Below are 21983 nucleotides of genomic sequence, written 5' to 3'. Positions count from 1 at the left end.
GAATCCCAATAAAAAAAACTCAAAATATCCCATTAGATCAAATAAAGAATTTAATATTTTTCACTTTACGTGTAAATTTGCTGATATGTATTAACACGCTTTATGCGACAAAATTAAAACAGTTTCAATATACACTTCAAATATACAATACAAATTTTAGATATGGTTTGAAAAGTAAATATTTTATTGAACTTATTTTCTATCTTCAGATTTTTGTTTAAAAATGTCTGGCAAAAAGTTAATCAACAGGTATTCTACATATTTAAATTATTCATTTTTTAGTTTTTTCATGGATGACAAAATCCATGTAAGTGGAGCTGATTGTTAATTTATCTTAATTTTTAAATATGTGTTTTATAGTAACAAGGTACTTTAGTTATTGTTTTAGAGTTTTTATGCTAAATTAATTGTACCTACTATAATATGGACTAGCTTATTTTTATTGGCGAAGCTACTCTATAACCAACTTTATCGGCTTTATCCACTCGATTTGCTTTTGCTTTTCCGTCGGTCTGGACGACATTTGGATTCTACATTGGATATGTGATATTTCTAAGCTGTCATTAGAGATAGAAGGCTGTTTTTTTTTATTTCAAAGTTAGCTAACTGGTGAGTATCTCCTCTTAAGCTTGTTTGTTCCATCGGTACTTATAATTTTGTTGTGAATTCTGCTGACCCAAAAACTACTTTATAACTCACTTTTTTTGCGGCTGTTTAACCATCATACTGTTATCTTAGTAAATTGATGAGCTTCACTATTCATGGATGTTGTCATTCTTGTCATAAATATTAACTAACAAGAAAAATACAAAATTATACCTAAATACTTCTAGTGCTGAGAATGCAGTGGATGAAGCTTTGGATGGTCTGACTTTTATTCATCCTGGACTCAGAAGATTGGCAGGACACAGAGTCATTGTCAGGGAACAGGTTAGTTTTAATCTTTACTACTAAGTGAATCGTTGTCTGCTTGTATTTCTGGTTAAAATATAATATCTTTATAATTGGATCTGCTTTCTTAACAAAGGACTGCCATGAAAACATTCGACAAAAGTACAGTGATTATATTTTCGCCTTTGCAATCTAAAATCAAAATTTATGCTGTAAAATTCATTAAAAATAATTTTAAGTTTACTCCCCCTACCCCCATCAATAGTAATATTACATGAAAGTGACATAGGATTATTTTAGCTTCAATTTACTCCCTGCCTCCTCTGATAATGAAAAACTAAACACTGAAAATCTAAGTCTATTTTTTTCAGGTGGATAGAAGTAAGGTTGGCTTATTATCAGGTAAAAAAAATATCAATATTATATTAGAAAGATTTTAACAGATATCTCTGTTATATGAGATCTTACTCCCACCATACCCATTACCCCGAAGGTTTTTTTTTAAGTCAGGTACCATGCCTTTGAAACCCTTTTCATTTTATCTCTTAATGTAAAATTGTATGTAGTAAACCCTTATAAAAAATATTAGGTGGTGGCTCCGGACATGAACCTTTCTGTGCCGGGTATATTGGGTCAGGCATGCTGACTGCAGGAGTGGCGGGCAGCGTCTTTGCCTCTCCCCCAACCACATCTATCCTTGAGGGTATCAGAGCCATTGCAAAAGATAATAAAGGTAGAGTTAATTAAAAATATACTTTTTTAAGCTATAGGAATTACTAATCTTTAAACAAGTAACAGAATGTCTGTCTTTCTGTAGTAAAGGATCTCGCAAACCGATATGGTTCTCCTACACTTTTTAGCTTTTGATTACTCAACGGAAAGATCGACTCTATATAAATGTCACCTCGAGAGAGATTATGTAGTCCTTACTTCACAATAAAAAAAAGAAACCTTAATGTTTTCTCAGCAGTAAAATAGAGAAATATTTATTAAAAACATCCATAGTAATAAAAATCAGTAATAATGCCTGTGTGTAAATCTAGCCTTTTCTTTAAAGCTGGATGTTTTGTGATTGTGTTTAATTACACTGGGGACAGACTAACTTTTGGTCGTGCAGTTGAATCTGCTAAAGCTCAAGGATTAAAGGTAATGCTTAATATTTTTGTCTTGTACAATTGTCTTGGGATATGAGGTTTCTTTCTGGGTACTTTGTTTTGTCATGGTATTATTGTACATTTATTGGGGTTTATATAGTCTTTACTTTGCATGAAAATGTCCAATTTAAGTATGTCATAGGTAACATATTTCAAGTTTCATTTCCATGTTAATTAAAATTTACAAGGCTCGCAATTTCAGGCAATTAAACACAATCACAATTCTGAATGCTGTAACATAAAGTAGAAGAAAAAAGATTTTTTTTAAAAATCTATTTAATGTCGTTTTTTTGTTTGTTTAAGGTTTATATTTTGTGCACTTTTCTTATAACTTAATTTAAATCCTAAATTCGTAGTCTGCCTTTATTTAAAAAAATTCTACTGAACATTTACAAACATATAAATTATGAACAAGAAAAAGATAAAATTGTAATGAACCTAATTTCAGCTGGAGCCCTGATTATTGTGATAAATTATACTGGGGATAGAATTAATTTTGGACTGGCCGTTGAAAAGGCTCGTCATGAAGGAATGAAGGTTTGTGTGTGCTTGTAATTTTTTATATACCTATATATTTTTGAACATAAATTTTATAGATTGTGTTGCTTGTTTGTTTATGTTTTGTTCTTGTTCAATTTGAAAAAAGATGGGGGGGGGGGGGAATATGAGATACTTTTAAAATTGTTTAGATAAAAAATTCATCTTCATTTACTCAGCACCCGTAAATTATATTCGACTTTTGCAATGCATGAAAAATATGTTTATGTACATATTTTTTTAAAAATCATGACAAAAACCTACAGAACCAAATTATAGAAGAGCAGCTCTGCTAAAAATATTTATAAAAATTTAGGTTGATATGTTTGTTTGTGGAGAAGATTGTGCTCTAACCACAGCTGATAAAACAGCAGGTCAGAAAATAAAAGAAAAACTTTTCTACAAGTATTTTCTCCGTCTTTTGTACTTTTGATAAAGTATTCGGATTAGAAGTTTTTTTTATTTTGACTAGGTACAATTTTTACTTATCCATTTCCTTTTCTCTCCTATTTGAACTCAAGGGGGATACAAAATATTAAACAACTACAACCTTCCCCAAAGATTAACCTTTACCTGTATCCACCCGGAGCCTCATTAAGTAGCTGCTAGATTTAAATTCATCCACCGTCAGCCGCGCAGCCACTCTCTGCCTCACTCAGCTTAAAACATTTCAGTCGAAAACAAATGCAGTCACGCAGCTGCCTGGCCCGATTACAATTATAAAATAAAAGGATTCTCACTTCAATTTTTGTGTGAAACTAAATTCTAACTAGGTATAAAAGATAATACACATTATAACAAACATTACAGATTTTTTTTATTAAAGGGCGCCGAGGCTTGTGTGGAACAATGTTTGTATTTAAAATTGTTGGAGCTATGGCTGAAAGAGGCGTCTCTCTTGAAGATATTACAAAAACAGCAAGGTGAATTATCATTGAAAATTAAGTCTTTACACGCATCAAGCAGCCCTGAATTCGTCTTTTGCAGTTTACTTAAAGATAATGAAACAGTAAACACATTACTACTTCACGAATCTCATAAAATATAAAGTAATCATGTGTATTCCTCATAATTAGCATAAAAAGCAGGTGTACATCAAAGGGACTTTGCAAAAAGTTTTATATTGAACAGATTTTTTTTACTTTTTTTAAAATTTAATATTGCCTTTTCATATCTTTAAACCATAGACTAAACCTTAAAACAGTTTGTCAAGTTTTCTATTATTCAGAAATATTGCATCAAATATGGGTACCATGGGATTAGCTCTGGGTCCCTGCAGTCTTCCAGGTAGAAAAAATTATGATTAATTTAGTTTTGACTTATGGAAGATCAGCTGTTTTTACTGTCCAAATGTAATAAACTATAGCATGTAACCTTTTTCATTAAAAGTGTAGGATCATGGAAAGAAAACGAAGTAGTGGGTTTCGTCGTATATTCACAGTAGCTTTTCTCCTATTTATAGCCCCTGCGGGTCCAATTTCATAACCTAAAATAACTTATCAAAAGATACTGTGAAAATACGACGAAACCGCCTCTTCGTTTTCTTTCCATGATCCAATTTTTTTAGCCAGAATCCTAGTCTTTATAGTCGATTAACTATTGGATTAACTAATGTAATATATTTCCTTTGAAGGTCAGGGACCATTGTTCCAAGTAGCCGATGATGTGATAGAAATTGGGCTGGGTGTTCACGGAGAGGCCGGTGTTGGTCAGGCTCCTCTCTGCTCTGCACACGAGGCTGTCAAGAAGCTCTTGGATCACATGACCTCATCTACATCTGCTACAAGGCGAGACACTTTCAATTTAGACAGCCTCAAAAGAAACAATATTTATATCTTTTTCTGCGATATAAATATTTTTTCCTATTGTCTTATTAACTTTGTTGTTAATATGTTGATATTCCTGACAAACCTAAATATTTGAACTTGGAGCTTGGGGGAGTGGGGCGGTTCTTAACACTACTTTTCATTGAAATGAGCAGTATTGATCTAATTTTAGTACTTATGTTAGAAAAAGTGGATAAATTATATTATTATTTAGAATAGAAGTTGCTACCTTTTTATACTGTATTGAATATAGGAGTATTAGTTCCAATAAATTTGATTTTTTTAAAGGCTTGATATGGCACCAGGCGAGCAAATTGCGGTCATTCTGAACAATCTAGGAGGTACCAGCAAGCTTGAAGAGCTAATATTAGCCAGAGAAATTGTTTTACAGGTATAAATTTTCGTCTATGACTATTTTGCAGGAGAAAAGGCATACCTAGTAGTCAACTGAAAAAAATTAGAAAAAAAACACTTTCTAAATCTAAAATTCAGTTTCTGACTGTGAGTGTGCAGCTATAGTTTCTTAGTGTTTGGATCTAAGTAGTCATGGAGTAGGACGAGACACTTTTGTATAGCAAATATAGCTAGTCCAAGCTCTATAATCAAGCAATGGATGTAGAATATACGTGGATATTATGTGACAGGGGAAAATTTGCTACTTTGGTCAGTTCTTTCATACAGTAGTAGGGAAGGGGATGGGTTGAAGGGGGAATCGTTATTTTAGTCAGCTGCTTGTTTCACTTAATTAGAGAAAACATGAAAATCCGAAGTAAGATTAAAGCAATAGTAAATCCATATATCATTATCCATGCACATTATAATCTGACACTGTGTATTATGGGAGCTCCATTTTTTCAGATCAATCTCGCCGAGTTTAGTATTCTATTCATTTTCTCTATATCCTGACTTTATGAAGATTCATTGGAGATTATCCAATATTTTTGACCTTTCTAATTTTAATTTTAGTTGGAAGGACGAGGATTTAAAGTGATGAGATTTTACGCTGGACATATGATGACTTCTCTAGAGATGTCTGGAATATTGATCAGCATTTTGAAGGTATTAATTTCTTACTAGTGAATGATTACTGTACTACTAATCAACCATACAGTAAATGCCTTGCGAATAAATCTTTACAAAGGCCACAATCATTTTATCTTCAAAAAGACGACTAGAAGATTAGTGTTGTTTTGTTTTGAAAATGAATTTATGAAAATGCCAAAATAGTATCTGTCCAGGTGACACAAAATCCTGATTGGTTGGAGCTGCTTGACGCTCCCACAAGTGCCCCAGCCTGGCCAACACCCCTACACTCTGTTCTCAGCGGTCCTAACCGTTTTAATCCAGAGCCTCTACCAGTTGCCCCATCGGAACAGGTACAACATTTTAGCTTATATCAACGACTAAATTAATTGGAAAAAAATTACGAAACGTATATAAGTGATTTTCAGCTTTCGTTGGGGGTAAGACATAGTAGAATTGACGATTTTCTTACCTGTCCCCAAAATATTTTTTTCGATTTATTTCGTTTGTTGTCTATACCATAATCCAGACAATATTTAGCACTAAACAAGAATATGATAATAGCTTTATAATGGCGAGGTCGAAAGTGGTGCTTTTTAAAAACCAACACAAATAAACTTTGACTTTGCATTCTGGCCGTTGGTCTACATTGTATAGTAGGACTGTAAAAATGATGACTATTGTCAAAAGCAACTGCTAAAAATAAAGATTGCATTATCTCTCATTATAGCATACTCTTCTAGTGTTGTTTTTTAAGTAGCACTAACCCCAGGTATTATTTTTAACCATTTCAGGAAGCAGATTTTGCTATCAAAGGAGTTTCTCTATCAGACGAGGGAGCCAAAAAAGTAAAGAACATTTTATTGTCAGTAAGCAAGGCTCTGATTGACATGGAGGCTAAGTTGAACCAGCTTGATTCTGGATGTGGTGATGGGGACTGTGGGTCAACTCATGCCCAGGTACAAATGTATAAGTAATGTATAACTATATAATCCAGAAAACTACTTTGATCCAGGACCTTTTTCTGCTCTTTTGTAGCGAATTGGCTGTGTTAATATTCCCAGCGCTATTGGCTGATACTCAAAGACCCAATTAAAAGTCTGCACAGGGTCCACGGGGTGGGGACTTACAGTTATTTAACCCACACCCCCTCTATTGTTTTACTTTGATATTAGTACCAAGGAAGAATATGTGCTGCCTGTAAAACTGAATAGTAACGAAATATTAAATTATTTTTTTTAACCTAAAAAATACATTATTTTTTATTTTAACATATTTTTAACATTTGTTATTTTAGGGAGCAAGAGTCTTAGGAGAATCTTTAGAAAGTCTCGACACCGCCCACCCACGTGTTCTTTTAAGACAATTGGGGGTGCTGGCTGAAAAGATGGGGGGTTCTTCTGGGGGTGTCTACTCACTGCTATTTACTGGTGCTGCGAATGCTTTTATGGTAACGTTTTAATTGTGCATTTTTTTTCTACTGTTAAAAGCTATCCTATAATGCTTAATAGTCATTATTAACATTCATAAAAATCCCCAGTATACTGCCTATGGTTAAGAAAATTATTTTAAAACCTGTAGCTACAGTTTTCGTCATTCTAATTTTAATTGTGTAAAGGATCAAGTGAGCGGCGAGGTTGACCCCGAGGCTTGGGTTCGAGCTCTGCGCTATGGTCTGCAGACTGTTATGAAGTACGGGGGAGCAGAGCCTGGGGATAGAACTATGGTAATTATTTGAAAATTGAACATTTTTAAAAATCTTTTATAATTTACACTTTTTAAGCCAAATAAAACACTAAAATGTTCAAAAACTTACTGTACTTATTTGGTTAAGGATTTACTACTATGCTGAAATGTTAAATAATTTACCTAAATGCATATATTTTTATTTAATTTTCGTAATTATCCTTGACGAAGGTATTTAACTTTTATAATCTTTTTTTAGATTGATGCTCTGCACCCAGCTTTACTTGTTCTGGAAGAGGTAAACTTTTGGACTTGGTAACAACCTTTCTGCGCGTAACGCATCTACACCAACCCGCCCCCTTTACATCATCCTTAATTTTGTGCATTTTATTATTTAGGTTTTATTATCTGTTATTTATTGAAAAGCTCTATAGAAATAGGTTTTATAATATTTAAATTCATATGATATAATGGAGAGTAGTTCCATCTAACGAAAAAAAGTATTTGGTTCAAGTAGATATAAAGAGAAACTGCAATCCAACGTATTATAGATTTATGTATATTTTATAAATGTCCAATTTTTCTTTTTCAGCTTTTTTCCTTTGCATTAATTATAGTTTTCCTATATCTAGTTTTGCAAATATTTCTTCTTTTTTTCGGACAGACAAAACTTGAATTTATAATTATTGCTGTTGTGTTTTGTTTTATGTGCTTAACTAGTAAAGATTGGAGTAATTTCAGCCGCCATTCGCGACCAAACTTACCATTAATGTTCAATTAGCAGTTAAACAAAGCAATTTATTTTGTTTTGTTTTTATTGGTATTTAAAGACTTAAACCCTTCGCATGTTTATTAAAGGCTGGAGGAAACTTGAATGGTGAAGTGCTGAAAACAGCTGGCAAGTCTAGTATGGCAGGAGCCGAAGGAACAGTAACCATGCTTGCCAGAGCTGGTAGGGCTAGCTATGTAGACAGAGCTAAGGTAAATCTAGTATACCTGGAGGAGCTAAAGGAACAGCCACCATGATTTCCAGAGCTAGCTATGTAGACAGAGCTAAGGTAAATCTAGTAAACCTGGAGGAGCTAAAGGAACAGTCACCATGCTTGAAAGAGCTGGCAGGGCTAGCTATGTAGACAGAGCTAAGGTAAATCTAGTATTCCACGAGGAGCTAAAGGAACAGCCATCAGGCTTGCCAGAACTGGCAGGGCTAGCTATGTAGACAGAGCTAAGGTAAATCTAGTATACCTGGAGGAGCTAAAGGAACAGTCACCATGCTTGAAAGAGCTGGCAGGGCTAGCTATGTAGACAGAGCTAAGGTAAATCTAGTATACCCGGAGGAACAGCCACCATACTTGCCAGAGCTATGGTAAATCTAGTATACCTGGAGGAGCTAAAGGAACAGCCACCATGCTTGCCAGAGCTAGCTATGTAGACAGAGCTAAGGTAAATCTAGTATACCCGGAGGAGCTAAAGGAACAGGTAATTTAATTGCAGTAAATATTACTAGATATAAGTTTGTACCAAAAAAAAATTATTTTGAGCATATGAATTTCTTAGGTACCTTTCATTAATAAGAAATTTTGTTCGTTTAATTATAATAGGAATATGGTTGTTAAGAAGTTTGTAACATGTTTTAGGTGAATCAAGCTGACCCCGGAGCTATAGCTGCTGCCACTTGGTTTAACATCATAACTGATGCTCTGCAATAATAACCCAGTTCGAAGTCTGCTTGGCATTCTTTTACATTTTGACGATCAATGCAAAAATTTATATTTTTATATTTTAATAGATATTTTTATTTAATATTGACAATTGTGATTTTAAGCCTGAATAAATATTTTTTACATTTATTTACTTCATAGTATTTTCCATAGAGTTTTATTACGTCACAATGCCTTCGAAGGTGCTTTGACTTTAGTGTCAGAACCTAAATTGGGACATAGTGCATTTCATTACCCTAGGTTAGGTAACTTAATTTCACTTTTCAATAAAATCTAAAATGCAGCGGTTTTTGAGAAAATTAGATTTAAAAATTTCAAGATCAATTTTCACCCACTAGGAGTTACCGCATAATCATGACAAGAAAAGCAAAGATTGTTTATTTAAAATTTTGAACAACTTTGCTTTTATAAAGTCAGTCATAAAACCTCTCTATAAATGATTTATTTAAGGCTGAATTTCCGTGACCTTAGCAAAGCAATTGATAAAAATGGCCATTAATTAACTCACTTCAGGAGTGGTTTTATGAAGAACTTTATAAAAGCAAAGTTGTTCAAAATTTTAAATAAATAATCTTTGCTTTTCTTGTCATGATTATGCGGTAACTCCTAGTGGGTGAAAATTGAACTTGAAATTTTCAAATTTAATTTTCTGAAAAACCGCTGCATTTTAGATTTTATTGAAAAGTGAAATAAAGTTACCTAACCTAGCTAGGGTAATGAAATGCACTATGTCCCAATTTAGGTTCTGACACAAAAGTCAAAGCACCTTCATTTGCACTGTGACGTCCATTAAACTAGGTTGACAACATCTTTAAGTAGCAAAGAACTTAAAATATGTATAGACGAATGGGCAAAGTAAACAATTCTTTAAACCAAAGAATTTGTTCTTAAAAGTATATTTTACTTTACTAGGTATATTTATCGTATTCGCCTTCTATTTGAAGCTAAAACTTATGTTTAAATCTAGATTCTATATGAAAGAGAAAAAGAGATTATTTAGATTAACATATATTATAGATTTATAGAGGAATATAAAGTAAAAAATATACAATATATATTAATAATTATGACAAGAATATAAAAAATCTCATAGCTTGGCATTGGTACATACATATATAGTTGTCATAAAACTTTTACATAAAAACATTCTGTACAATAAAATTATAATAATTTTAAATTATTCATTCTTTTCAGAGGTCAAAATATGATCTAATAATTTGTGCCACAAACGGTCATAAAGTTGAAATATATTAGTCTTGCTTTAAGTTTGATATGAATGTGATAGAAATTTAACATGAAAATACAAAAAACCTTAAATTAGTATTACAGGTTCAAGTTTTTTATAATTAAATATATTTTAGGGTAATTGTCAAAAAAGCTCAACAAACATTTTTTAAAAATTAAAAATACTTCTTTGTATTATTTACAGCTAAGATTAATTTACAAAAACATAAAATTATTAATTGTGAATATCATTAATGTTTTGTAAGTTTTATATCACCTAGCTGTTATGTTTGGCACTATTTACAACACATTCTAGAATTCCTTCTTCTTTCAATTATGATCAACTATTTAACAAGAATTAATTTTTTTAAATTTAAACATCAAAAGCTTTAATACAGCAATATATGCTAGAGGAATGTAAAAAAAAAGACAATACAAGAATGTATTAAAAACCTTACTAAATAGTTGAATTTACACAGAAGTGTTATTTTTTCATGATTTATAGATCAATCAGTCATGATAAAATACTGGTCTAAACAAAATAAATATTAATAGCTAAAAAATGCAATGTTTATTCGAAAAAAGGCCCTATCTTTGGAAATAAAGGTAAATGTTATTGTGACAAAATTTTAAATTGGAATAAGGCACTGAATATTATTTTCTGAAGAAAAATTTAGTATATTACAAATTGAAATATATAGTTATATGGCCAGCCATGATAAAATTGTACTAAGAATTTTGTTTTAAGGCCATTAGTTTAGTTCTGCATATTTTCTAAGGCCAAATATGTACTATTTTGTATCTTAAATATCATCCATGGAATATGTGTGTAAAAAAGTTAAACTTAAAATGTAGTAAAGAGAAATTAAAAAAAAAAGAATATATATCAGAATACTTAATAGGCCATAAGAAACTAAAATTATAGATTTTAACATTATTTGTCATTGTGACCAATGCCGCGTTCAAGTAATTTGAGCAGACGACGACATCCAACCTCAAACTTACTTTCCATCAGTCAGATCGGTCAACTCGTCCAAATTCTTTTGTTTCTTCCTGACATTCCAGTGCAAACACTCAGCAAGAGAATCGAACCAGTCACTGATCTGATCCTGTATAACACAAAAATATAAGTTTAGAAAATCATAAATAAGTAGATACATTTGAACTTTTAAAATAATTATTTTATGAAATAACATTATCCTTAAAAAGGAGGTCATTTTTTGCGTGTTTTGGGAATGATTAATAATAATAAAAAAATTGGAAATTTGGAGAATTTATAAATAAATATCACAAAGGGGGTCATTTTTTTGCTTATTTTTTGTAGAGTTGTGTGTAACGGTTTAGTCAAATGCTCTTATTAAGTCACACTGTTCTTAACTATGACCAAACACTCAATATAAATTTGGTCATAATTAAGAACAATTTGACGTAATAAGAGCATTTGACTAAACCGTTACATATGTTTATTTATAAAATTAAAAAAATAAAATTTATCATTAAATATTCCCAAGAGACGTCGACAAAATTTACCTGTGCACAAATAGATGGGATAGGATAGATACTTGTGTTAACAATCAGACTGTCTCCATGACAAAGTTCCTGGCGCAATCTTCCATCAAATGACACCCAAGCTGTATTTCTGAAGAAGAAAAAAAGTTAGATTTTTAGTCATAATTTGCTTTACTTGGAATTTGAAGGAAAAAAAAGATTAAAGGGGCTATGCATATCATTAACAAAAACATTTTCAAACTTGAACTGTTTCTGTTTAATAAAGAACATAAAGTTAAGGTAAGAAATGTACAAACATAAATCATGCTATCGTTTGCTGAACATCAACTTAACCAATTGAAACTAACTCCCCTCATGATTATGTAATTATAAAAAGAGTGACCTTGCTAAATTAAACGTGTTTTTATTGAAAGCTATGATAATTACTTCTAAAAGGATCATGGCTGTTTCTAAGTCATTTCTATATTCGTAAACTGGCGGCTTCGCCCCTAGCCTCTTGAGGCTTTGCCCCAAGAGGTGACAGACGGACATCATTCTACTTTGTATTATAGATGAAGCAACTTTGTATATTGACTTCTTTTTGTTAAAGCATTCTATTTATTCTAACTATTACTAAATTCAGCGAAGTTAAGGGATTACAAAGGATTATAAACTTGTACATATAAATCTCTACCAATGATGATAAACAAAATTACATATACTGCAGATGAAATTAATGGTACAAAAGTTGTTTACTTCATCTAGCTTCATAATAATGTTTGCATAATACATTTGAGTAAGAACTGCCCAAATGTGTGAATTTCAAGTTAAAAATCTAGCGGTTTCAAAAATCAATTATTTTCTCTACACAAGGTAAAATTTAGTCATTGAGGTCAAGGACGTCCAAGGGAGGGAGGGGTAAAGGGGTGATTACCCCCAAAATATTTTTCATTTTACCCCCCCCCCCTCCCATTTCAAATTTACCCCTACCTTGGGGGTAATTACCCCCCTCTAAATAAAAAAACCTTGGACGCCCCTGATTGAGGTCCATATAAATTTATCTCCTTTGTCCTTTTCCTATTCTCTACAAGTTTGATCTATCAAATACATGTTTCGAAAGTTTGCATCCCTGTAATAACTATTTTTCAAGAAATATAATTCAAATCAATTTCCCACTTTTTGATTCACAGCCACTAACATTAGGGAACCTCCTTATTCATGTACAAGATGGAATAAAAGGATATAAAATTATTCTACCAAAAGTTTAAGATTCAGCCATTCCTATCTAGAAAACATGCAATTGAAATTGCTTTATTATCAATTTTGTTATAACTATTACATGATTTAATCTTATATAAAAGGGGGTTGGCTGTATTGATTACATATGTTGAAATTTGTGAGAATTTTGCAGTGATGATGCTTACATGATGATCAATTAAAATTTGTAAGCAAATCAGTTTCTATGTTTAGAAATGATTCCAAAGCACTTTATACAGAATTGTGTAAAAGCATGCATTGTTTATGTTTAGAAACATAAGGATTCCATGTCTTTAGAATTTAATTTATCTTAAGGGATAAGACAATGGCCGATTGATTGATGTAAAACCCCAATTACATGATACAAAATTCCTACATATTAAAATTACTGTTGCAAGTTCAATCAACCCAATCAAGATTTTTTTAGGTGAAATAATTATTTCTTTTCTGATTGAGGTAAATTTTGATTCCATTGACCTATCTTTTACTGACCTGCTGTCTGGGGACACTGTGACCTTGAGATCAATGCCAGCAGGTACCACAATAGGTCTGAAGGACAGGGAGTGCGGGCAGATAGGCGTGACCATGACCGCGGGTACACTGGGGTGGATCATGCTGGCCCCAGCGGCCACTGCGTAGGCTGTGCTGCCAGTAGGAGTTGACACTATTAGTCCATCACCCTGTTACAAAAATATATATATTAGGAAATGTTAAATTAATTTTATCATGTTCGAAGCTTCTAACATTTGTTACTTTTCAAGAGAGGACCAACACAATAGATGTCACGTGGCTTTGTATTGAAGTTAATTTGATAATTTTGTAAATACTATGCAATTGCTTTTAAAGTATTATTTTGATAGTACCTAAATTTAAATAAAATTCTTTTTCACTTTTTAAAAAGGCACTTAAAGGAAATACACCGCTAATCTTCTTTGCCGCTAATTTAATCTTTTAAAAGCGGCTCCATTTTTTAATGATTATTACTATAAACTTGCTCTAGGCTGGTGGCATACCTGGACTGATGTGATGAGCTTTCCATCCAGGTACAAGTCAATGTTGGAGAGGTAGGGGGAGGGTCCACGATCTATCACAACCTCGTTCAAAACCAACTGATTTGTTGCAGGGGTAAGCTAAAATATTGAAAGTTATTTGAGGAGTCCAATTTTTAAAATATCTAAATTAAATGAAAGTATTGCATTCAATTTTGGCTGCAAAAAATACCTAGAAAAATCACTGAATGGATTTTTTAAAGTATTCTAAATACTTTAAGTATTTCAAGATTTATTAAAAATTCAAACAATACATATATCTATCGTATGAGGTCCGAGGGTGCAAGCTTTTCCGCAGTGGACCTATCCGGGGAGGAGGAGAAGAAGATGTACACCCCCGGGCAAACCTGCACCAAACCACCTGTTCTGACAGCCATGTCTCCCGTCCGGGTTTCCCCCACGGGGCTGGCCTAAAGGGCTTTTAAGTCAGCCCCTGTCAGCTCTGGAGGCCTTGGAGGCCTTTCAACTCCAACCCTCCATAACCACATCCAACATCACCCCCCCTCCTCCCCTCATCCTCTCTGGCGACATCCATCCAAATCCTGGTCCCAAATACCCTTGCTCTACCTGCTCCCGCAACATAACCCGCTCCTCTGGTGCCTTCCTCTGTAACTCCTGCCAACTTTGGGTTCATCCTAAATGTTCCCTCCTCTCATCCAAATCCGAATACAATTCTAACTGGTCCTGTCCACCCTGCATCTCTGCCTCCCCTACCCCCTTCTCACCCATTTCCCCCCAACAATCAACACCCCCACCTAAATCCCGTGGCCCCAAATTTCCATGCCCTATCTGTTCCTTAGGTGTTACAAAATCCACTGGCTCCTTCCAATGTAACTCCTGCCTCCAATGGGTCCACCCCAAATGTTCCCTCCTTCCATCCTCCACCCACTACTCCCCCTTCTGGTTATGCCCCTCCTGCTCCCCCCAAAATTCCCCCCCTCCCTCACCCTCCACACCCAACTCCCCGTCTCCCCCACCTTCCCCAACAGCACCTCCATCACCACCACACCCTCAATCACCCCCACCCCCTCCTCCCCCCACCCCTGCCCCCCGCAAACCTCCTGGTAAACCTTTCATCCTCCAATTCAACTGTAATGGTCTCCTTACCACCCAAGATGAACTCCACAACCTTATTTCAACCCTTAACATCCCAATTACCTGCCTCCAAGAAACTAAACTCTCCTGCAAATCCAATCCTAAACCCCTCCCTGGCTATAACTTCATCAGGAAGGATCGACAAGACCGACCTGGTGGAGGAATAGCCTTCCTCATTGCCGAAGACATCCCCTTCACACACCTTAACCTCAACCACCTCTCCAATGGCCCCATTGAGGTTGATGGCATCCAAATTTCCCGCAATGGCTCCCCTCTACAAATCATCAACCTTTACCTCCCCCCACACTCCTCCTGCCCCCCACAATACACCCCTGACTTTAACCTCCTTTTTGAAAATCCAAATGACCTTATCCTAGTCGGTGACTTCAATGCCCACAACCCTGCCTGGAACTCCAAAAGCAGCCAAAACAACAACAACATCTATCGTATGTCATAATAGAATTTGACAGTTATCCGAGGGGAGAAAAATATAACTCGTATGGAATTTGTGTCAAACGATGCATATTTTTTTTTGCAAGATTTAGAACCAGTTTTTCAATGAAAATAAAGGGGGGAGGCGGATGTGCCACTTTTTGAAACCAAAACTAAAAGCCAACAAAGGAACTCAACTAAAAAAAAGAGTTACAGGTCTGAGATTTTGCATGGCAGTTGCATTATAGAGGTACAAGAAACGGCGGTGCAACTGCCGAAAACCGCCGTTACCCGCCGAATTTTTTTTTGCAATTTCTCGGCGGTTTTCGGCGGATGCGCCGCCGTTTCTTTACTGTTCCATATTGTAACCCTATAAAGCAACTGCCATGCAAAATCTCAGACCTATAACTCTTTTTTTAGTTGAGTTCCTTTGACTTTTAGTTTTGGTTTCAAAAAGTGGCACATCCGCCTCCCCCCTTTAAAATAAACTGTTTTTCCTCTTACATTATTTAGTTCTTCTTCTTTCTTGATAAGAATACACCTTAATCTTGAGCGGAGGGTGAGTGCAGCATGGCCCTCCAACACATGCGTTACCTAAATTAGACAGCTATTAAAGTTCAGGGTTTTATTTATTATAATCATAGTTTAATTCAAGATAATGTGTCCAAAAATGGTGATAAAACATACATACTAAGAAATTACAAAATCTAAAAACTAAATTCAAGTTGTAAGCTATTTGAAAGAAAGTAAAGGTTTAATATCCGTTGGGTGGCATCAAGGCTTTTGACCTTAAATTATTGATAAGTTATATAAATTAGAAGAGCGTACCCATCAAGTATCTTGCTCTTAACCATTAACGTAAATTGTAACGTGTTGGCGTGCTTTGGTGGTGTCGCAGCATACTAGAGACGTTAAAAATGGTATCTACTGCTGTTAGTCGCTTGTCGTGAATAGTAAGAGCAGGAAGGAATACATTGTGATATAGACAGACTTACATAAGTTAATGATAGAGTAGACTTAATGTTCAATTCAAAATGCAAACAGATTTTTAAGTATTTATTATATTGGATTAAATGCAGTTTTTGAGTAAATAAGATTATATATTGATACTATATTTAGAAATGATTAAATATGTTAATAAGTCAAAACTACTGATTATTCAAAGCTGGATAGTTCTGAAGTAGCAGGATGTCTGTCTGTATATCAGGACACCAAACAACAGGATGACTGTCTGTTTAATTAATACAATGTATTAATTAACTATGCACTTTGAAGGGGTAGAATATCTGCCTATGCAAACTATCTAAAGTAGTAGGATGTCTGTAAATAGCTGTATTGGTCTTAATAAAGACTCGAACCCAAACCAGATAATGTTCTGTGTTAGGACTCTCAATATCAACTGACTTAAATATATTTTCTCTTTATTCTTTCTGAGAGCAATTAAAGAGCAATTAAGAGTAACAATTAACATATGGTCTGCAAGCTTAAATATATGACATCACAACATAAATATATGACATTTACCCCCTTCTGAAACCATCCAGCTAAGCATGGTTTCACCATCCATCAGGTTGATCCAATAAACTAGGATCAATGTCTTCACTGGGTGAACCTACATCGAAATTAACCCCGGCCTCCAGTCCTTCCTCTCCTTCACCCACTGGAGGAGAAGTGTTCAGCGCCCCTCCACCAACCTCAGCCGAAACGCCCACTGTTGCCGCTATGACAGCATTACTCGCTGCAGCAGTTACAGGCCCTCCTACAGCCACCATCACAGCATCATTTACCGCTGAGGCGGTATCATTCGCAACAGCCACCTCTGCAGCAACCGCTGGCCCATCTGCCGACATTGCCACCTCCATCTCAACGCCACCAGTGACCTGAACACCTCCCGAAACCATCATCACTCCGTTGCTAGCCCCAGCACCGTCAGAAGTTCCAGCCTGCTGCAACTGCCAATATGACGCCGCCGGTAAGTCATTGTTTATTCTGCGCCGGATCTCGCTAAGCTCACTAAAAATATTGGACAGGTGCCTTTGCACTTCAGCCTCTTTCTTAGCCATCTCAGAAATAGCCTCTTGAACCTTAGTTCCCTGTCCTGCCAAAACACTTTCCACCTGTTGGCTCACCTGCTGTCCCAACTTGGCTGAACTACTTTCCCAATTATCAGTCATTGCTGTCTGTACACTTTGTACCATATAAGAAGTCTTTTGCTGTGCAGTAGTAGCCACCATTTGCTGCATCTCTGTATCTACCTTCCTTATACAATCCATTAGATCCCTCTTATGCGAGGCCAACATATCTTTAATCCGATTATGACTGTCCGTCTGCCAAAGTTTCTGTGCAGTGTTCAAACTTTTGACCGATTCTCTTACAGCTTCACGAATTTTTTCTTCAATCATAGGCTTTAGAGTCACAGCAACAGAATTACTGATTTTACCTATATCTTCATCACTGAGCGGCGCCAAGCCACGTTTGTCATTCTTGCGCTCAGCCTTATTTCTCTCAACCTCAGCACGTAAATCTGGTAACTCCCTCTTTTGTTTAGGCCCAAGAGAATCTGCCCCAGCAGGCCGCTTGACCACGCCCCTTCTGGAAGTACCTTCCCCAGCATCATTATAAGCATTGCTGGCTCCCCTTCTGGAAGTACCTTCCCCAGCATCATCATAAGCCTTGCTGGCTCCCTTAGACCTGACCGACCCAGCAGCCTGATTTGGCACAAACTTACCAAATCTACGCCGTCCCTCACCAGAACCAGTATCTGCCACCTTTTCAGGCTTGTCCGTAGTAGGCTCAGTCCAACTGTCTATCTCCGAACCACTCTGTTCACTGGGCAGACGATCCCTGGAATCAAGCTCAACTTCAAGACTCACGTTGCCAACATCGTCCTCATCATCATATCCAGGCTCATACCTGGGGGATTCCACATCATACTGCCTCCTGTCATCTCTTCTATACACAACATGCCGCCGATTAGATCTACCAGCTTCCAACATCTCAACAGACGGTTCACGCTCCTCCCGCCGACCAGACGGCCGCTGATACCGCCTTTCGTTTCCATCTCCATTTCCTGATAATAATCAATAATTAAATATTAACATTTTAATATTTTAATATTTTAACATTTTTCATATATAAGACGACATTCAAAACGAAATACTTTACATACATTATATTTATCAGGGATGCCAAATTTTAATTACTGTTTTCCCGATAACGCGAAAATTTGACGCAGTTACACAGTCTGCCTAGACAACCAACACACAGCAATCCAATAACCACCCCAGCAGCACCCATCACAGCCATAACAAAATGCTGCCAACTATTAGTCAACCAATCAATTGAGGAATTATACAAATGTACAAACCAATCTTCTGTCACCTCTACAACAAACGCATTTGAATTAGCAGCCAATTCCGAAAGTTTAGCCTCTTCCACAGACTCCAACACCTGTCCTTTCTCTCCCTTATCCAGCAGATGCTCAAAATTCAATGGTACCTTCAACCAACTATCCTCCAGCCGTTTAGTCTGAACCAGCTGCATTCCTGCCCCCTTATTGCCTAGATATAATCCAGGTTTAACTCTCACAAATACTGGATTTTTCCTACAGTCGACAACCATTAACAAGGAAACATTTTTAACTAATCTTGTGAATGGTTCTACAGCAACAATTCTATCATCCATAAACAGAGAAAAATGACCAAGATAACACGGCAAATTTGCTCCTATAGTCACATTCAACCATCTTTTTTTACATACAGACACAAGCTCCATCTCCCCCAGATGTTGTACCAACAAATTTCCGACTTGCTTGATGTTGGAATGAAACAAATTATTCTCCCAACACCCCTGTTCTGCCTGCAAAATCCTTTCCACTTGATGATAGGAAGAAGTTAACTGTAATAATAAAGCACCATCCTCCTCTTTTTTTCGCATCCAAGGAAAGAAATTCTTTTTAGCAGTTGTAATCCACAAAAATACATCAGGAACGTTGGTATGAAAATAATGCAAATCAGTCAGAAAGTCAGAAAACTCCACTTTTTTCCCCAGTTTTAATCCCAACGAAAACTGTGGAGAAATCGCCAACCAACTTTGGCCACCCTGATTATTAGCATCATCCGCCATATTAGAAAATGTAAACAAAGTTAAATTTACAATTTCAACAGTCCGAAAATAACTAAAATAACGTCTATCTTCCTGTGATCTATTGTGAACTATCACTCGATCAAGCCCAAGCCGCAGATCAGACTCCAGACAGTGTGCCCCAATGAACTGGTCCTCAAGAAAACAACTGTTATCAGGTAACATTGAAATTTGTATATTTTTCAAATAACTTGTAATCTGAACTTCTTGAAAAGTATTAGGCACAAAGGTATTATTTAAATAAATACCATCTCCTCTGCACTGAGGGTCAATCCCATACGTCATCATATCATCATACAGGATGGTACCATTTATGAAATAAGTCAGTGACCGGTCATAAAACGCTACAGGCAACCGTCGTCCATCTATGTCTAACACCCTCTGTTCCTCCATCCTTTTACAATCTTCACTAGAAATTAACTCATCACTACTAACAACAGCTGGTGCCCCTAAATGTAGATGGCTATATTTGCCGCAATACCAGGTGTGAACCGTTCTGTCGACGTGACATTGTACCGCGGGCAAAAATCTCACTCCAACTTTTTTTAACAGATGACCGCTGACTGTTCCATTAAACTCATGCTGACCAAATACTGTACATTCTGAAGCCCTCAACTCAGGACCGTCGCCAACACACTTCTTTACAAGCACAGGTATCACATCAGCACCACAGGGTAACAAACACAATCCCCAAATTAAAAAATATTTACCTGATTTGAATTTATTATTATGACCAGACATTATTAGCTGATAACTGTTCACCAATTCACCCGCAAATATCAACTGATTTAGCCTTTCATTGCAGGGCAACTTTCTACCTACTAGCTTTGTCAGCACATATTTGTTATTAAAATAATCAAATAACAATTCATGAACTCTTATTATAATATATTTTTTTTTTAAATATTTATATGTATTTTAATAATATTTTTTTCTCAAAAATAATTATTATCAGCTCTCCTTTCCCTACTTTCTCCGTCCTCGAGTTCCTATCTGAACATGTACCACAGGACCCCCTACCTGAGATCTTAACCTCCTCCCAGTGTCCCATAAATATTTCGCCACCCGTGATCCACTTTTCTTAATTGTAACTAATCTTTCAGGTGAAGATTGCGGCGGCGCCGTAGTCAAAAACGACTGTTCCGATGGAAGCTCAACCTCGTCAAAATTACCCTCAGCTACAGGAGCAGGCACCACAGATTCTTCTGTCACTCCCACCTCTACTCCTTCACCTACAGGTATAATTTCTCTATTCTCATTCTCTGAAACTCTGTCATTATCAACCTCAACCTCACTCTCCTTCTCCTGAATCTCGTCACTCTGTCTTTCCTCTGCCAACTCAAAACCATCATTTTCAGATGACAAATACACAACATCTTCACTCTCTCTCTCCTCTACAGTTTCTTTCTCTACAGGCATATTGTCAACCTCCAAAAATATCTCATCGGACGGACAAATTTCAGGTAAAGGAAAAACGTTAAAATTAACCTCCTCCCCTAGAACTTCCGTTCGAGCATGAATTTTTCGAATTTTATCCCTAGCTACAACCTGATTTTTCTTGATGGGATTATTCCCAAAAGGTGCCAACTCATACAATGCATCCGAAAATTTCTTAACTACAATAAAAGGCCCTCCATAGAAAGACTGTAATTTCTTGGACACGTCAGTTTTTACAATATTAAAGAAAGCATAACAAACATCTGTAACTCTTAATGCTTCCCTCTGTACTCTGTGTTTATTTTGAACCTCTAAATATAACTTGGATTTTGTAGAAATTCTCTTAATTACATCCTCCATATTTTTCAGAAATTCCAAATACGACCGCGAGGATGAAGATTCAACAGACGGGACTGGTGATAGAAAATCGAGAGGAATACGTGGCTGCCGACCAAAAACTAGAAAAAATGGAGAATATCCAGTTCTAGTACTCTTGGAACAGTTAATCACCAACGTAGCCAAAGGTAATTTTTTAGCCCAGTCCTTTGTTCCATGATTTTCATCTACTTTCAAAGCAGCATACAAACTTTGATTTTGCCTCTCTACAGGATTCGAATTTGGATTCCTGGGGGGAATTAGGACAGTATCCACCCCCAATCCTTTCATCACGCCTTTAAACACACTGCTTGTAAAATTTGTACCTCTATCCGATCTCAAAGCTCTAAATAAACCATAGGTAGGTACAAAATTTTCCAATATAGCCTTTACAGTTGTTTCAGTTTTAGCATCAACCAACGGACATGTAAAAACATATCTAGAAAATAGACAAACCATGATTAAGACAAATTTAACCGTCTGTCCCTGATGATAACATGGAGTCCAAGGTCCAACCAGATCTACGGACATATTAGCAAAAACTTCACTACTTTGAACAGAATGAGTTATAGGTGAAACATGTTTAGGATTACTTCCAGCCTTTTTCAAACATGTAATACAACTTCGTATTCTTGATTCCACAAA

At 35.7% G+C, this 21983-nt stretch overlaps 2 protein-coding genes across 52 annotated transcripts in view; one reads left to right on the top strand and one right to left on the bottom strand.

Annotated features, from left to right (window-relative positions):
- The first annotated feature begins 120 nt into the window (after positions 1 to 120).
- LOC145316014 (triokinase/FMN cyclase-like) lies at positions 121 to 8967 on the top strand. Of its 2 annotated transcripts, none has more exons than XM_080156277.1 (18): positions 121 to 249; positions 834 to 930; positions 1263 to 1293; positions 1481 to 1624; positions 2494 to 2582; positions 2899 to 2956; positions 3409 to 3505; positions 3811 to 3869; positions 4216 to 4369; positions 4697 to 4799; positions 5375 to 5467; positions 5647 to 5784; positions 6226 to 6390; positions 6729 to 6881; positions 7050 to 7157; positions 7377 to 7415; positions 7976 to 8098; positions 8755 to 8967. In XM_080156277.1, the coding sequence occupies exons 1-18, from the start codon at positions 224 to 226 to the stop codon at positions 8824 to 8826; spliced, it is 1749 nt and encodes a 582-aa protein (XP_080012403.1). In that variant the 5' UTR covers positions 121 to 223; the 3' UTR covers positions 8827 to 8967. The 2 variants fall into 2 exon arrangements, with proteins under 2 accessions (XP_080012403.1, XP_080012404.1); XM_080156278.1 differs by lacking the exon at positions 2494 to 2582 and adding an exon at positions 1949 to 2037.
- An 863-nt stretch (positions 8968 to 9830) lies between these two features.
- LOC145316015 (NAD kinase-like) overlaps positions 9831 to 21983 on the bottom strand; it is a 45949-nt gene continuing 33796 nt past the window's right edge. For 6 of the 50 annotated variants that reach the window (XR_013878235.1, XR_013878241.1, XR_013878222.1 and 3 more), the window contains 7 exons: positions 15888 to 15977; positions 13821 to 13937; positions 13300 to 13487; positions 11593 to 11701; positions 11068 to 11171; positions 10521 to 10594; positions 9831 to 10389 (listed from right to left, as the gene is read on the bottom strand). Coding sequence is in view for 7 of the 50 variants with exons in the window: in XM_080156284.1 (XP_080012410.1) it covers positions 10573 to 10594; positions 11068 to 11171; positions 11593 to 11701; positions 13300 to 13487; positions 13821 to 13937; positions 15888 to 15977 (630 nt within the window). In the remaining 43 variants the exon portion in view is untranslated. Of the gene's footprint in view, positions 10837 to 10957; positions 11172 to 11592; positions 11702 to 13299; positions 13488 to 13820; positions 13938 to 15887; positions 15978 to 21983 lie in introns of all 50 variants that reach the window. The other 44 variants (XR_013878237.1, XR_013878242.1, XR_013878219.1 and 41 more) reach the window with 30 other exon arrangements.

The sequence above is a fragment of the Acartia tonsa genome, chromosome 4 (assembly GCF_053477335.1).
Source record: "Acartia tonsa isolate MP-2025a chromosome 4, ASM5347733v1, whole genome shotgun sequence".
Taxonomy (NCBI): Eukaryota; Metazoa; Arthropoda; class Copepoda; order Calanoida; family Acartiidae; genus Acartia; species Acartia tonsa.
This window is presented reverse-complemented; position numbering and strand designations above follow the sequence as displayed.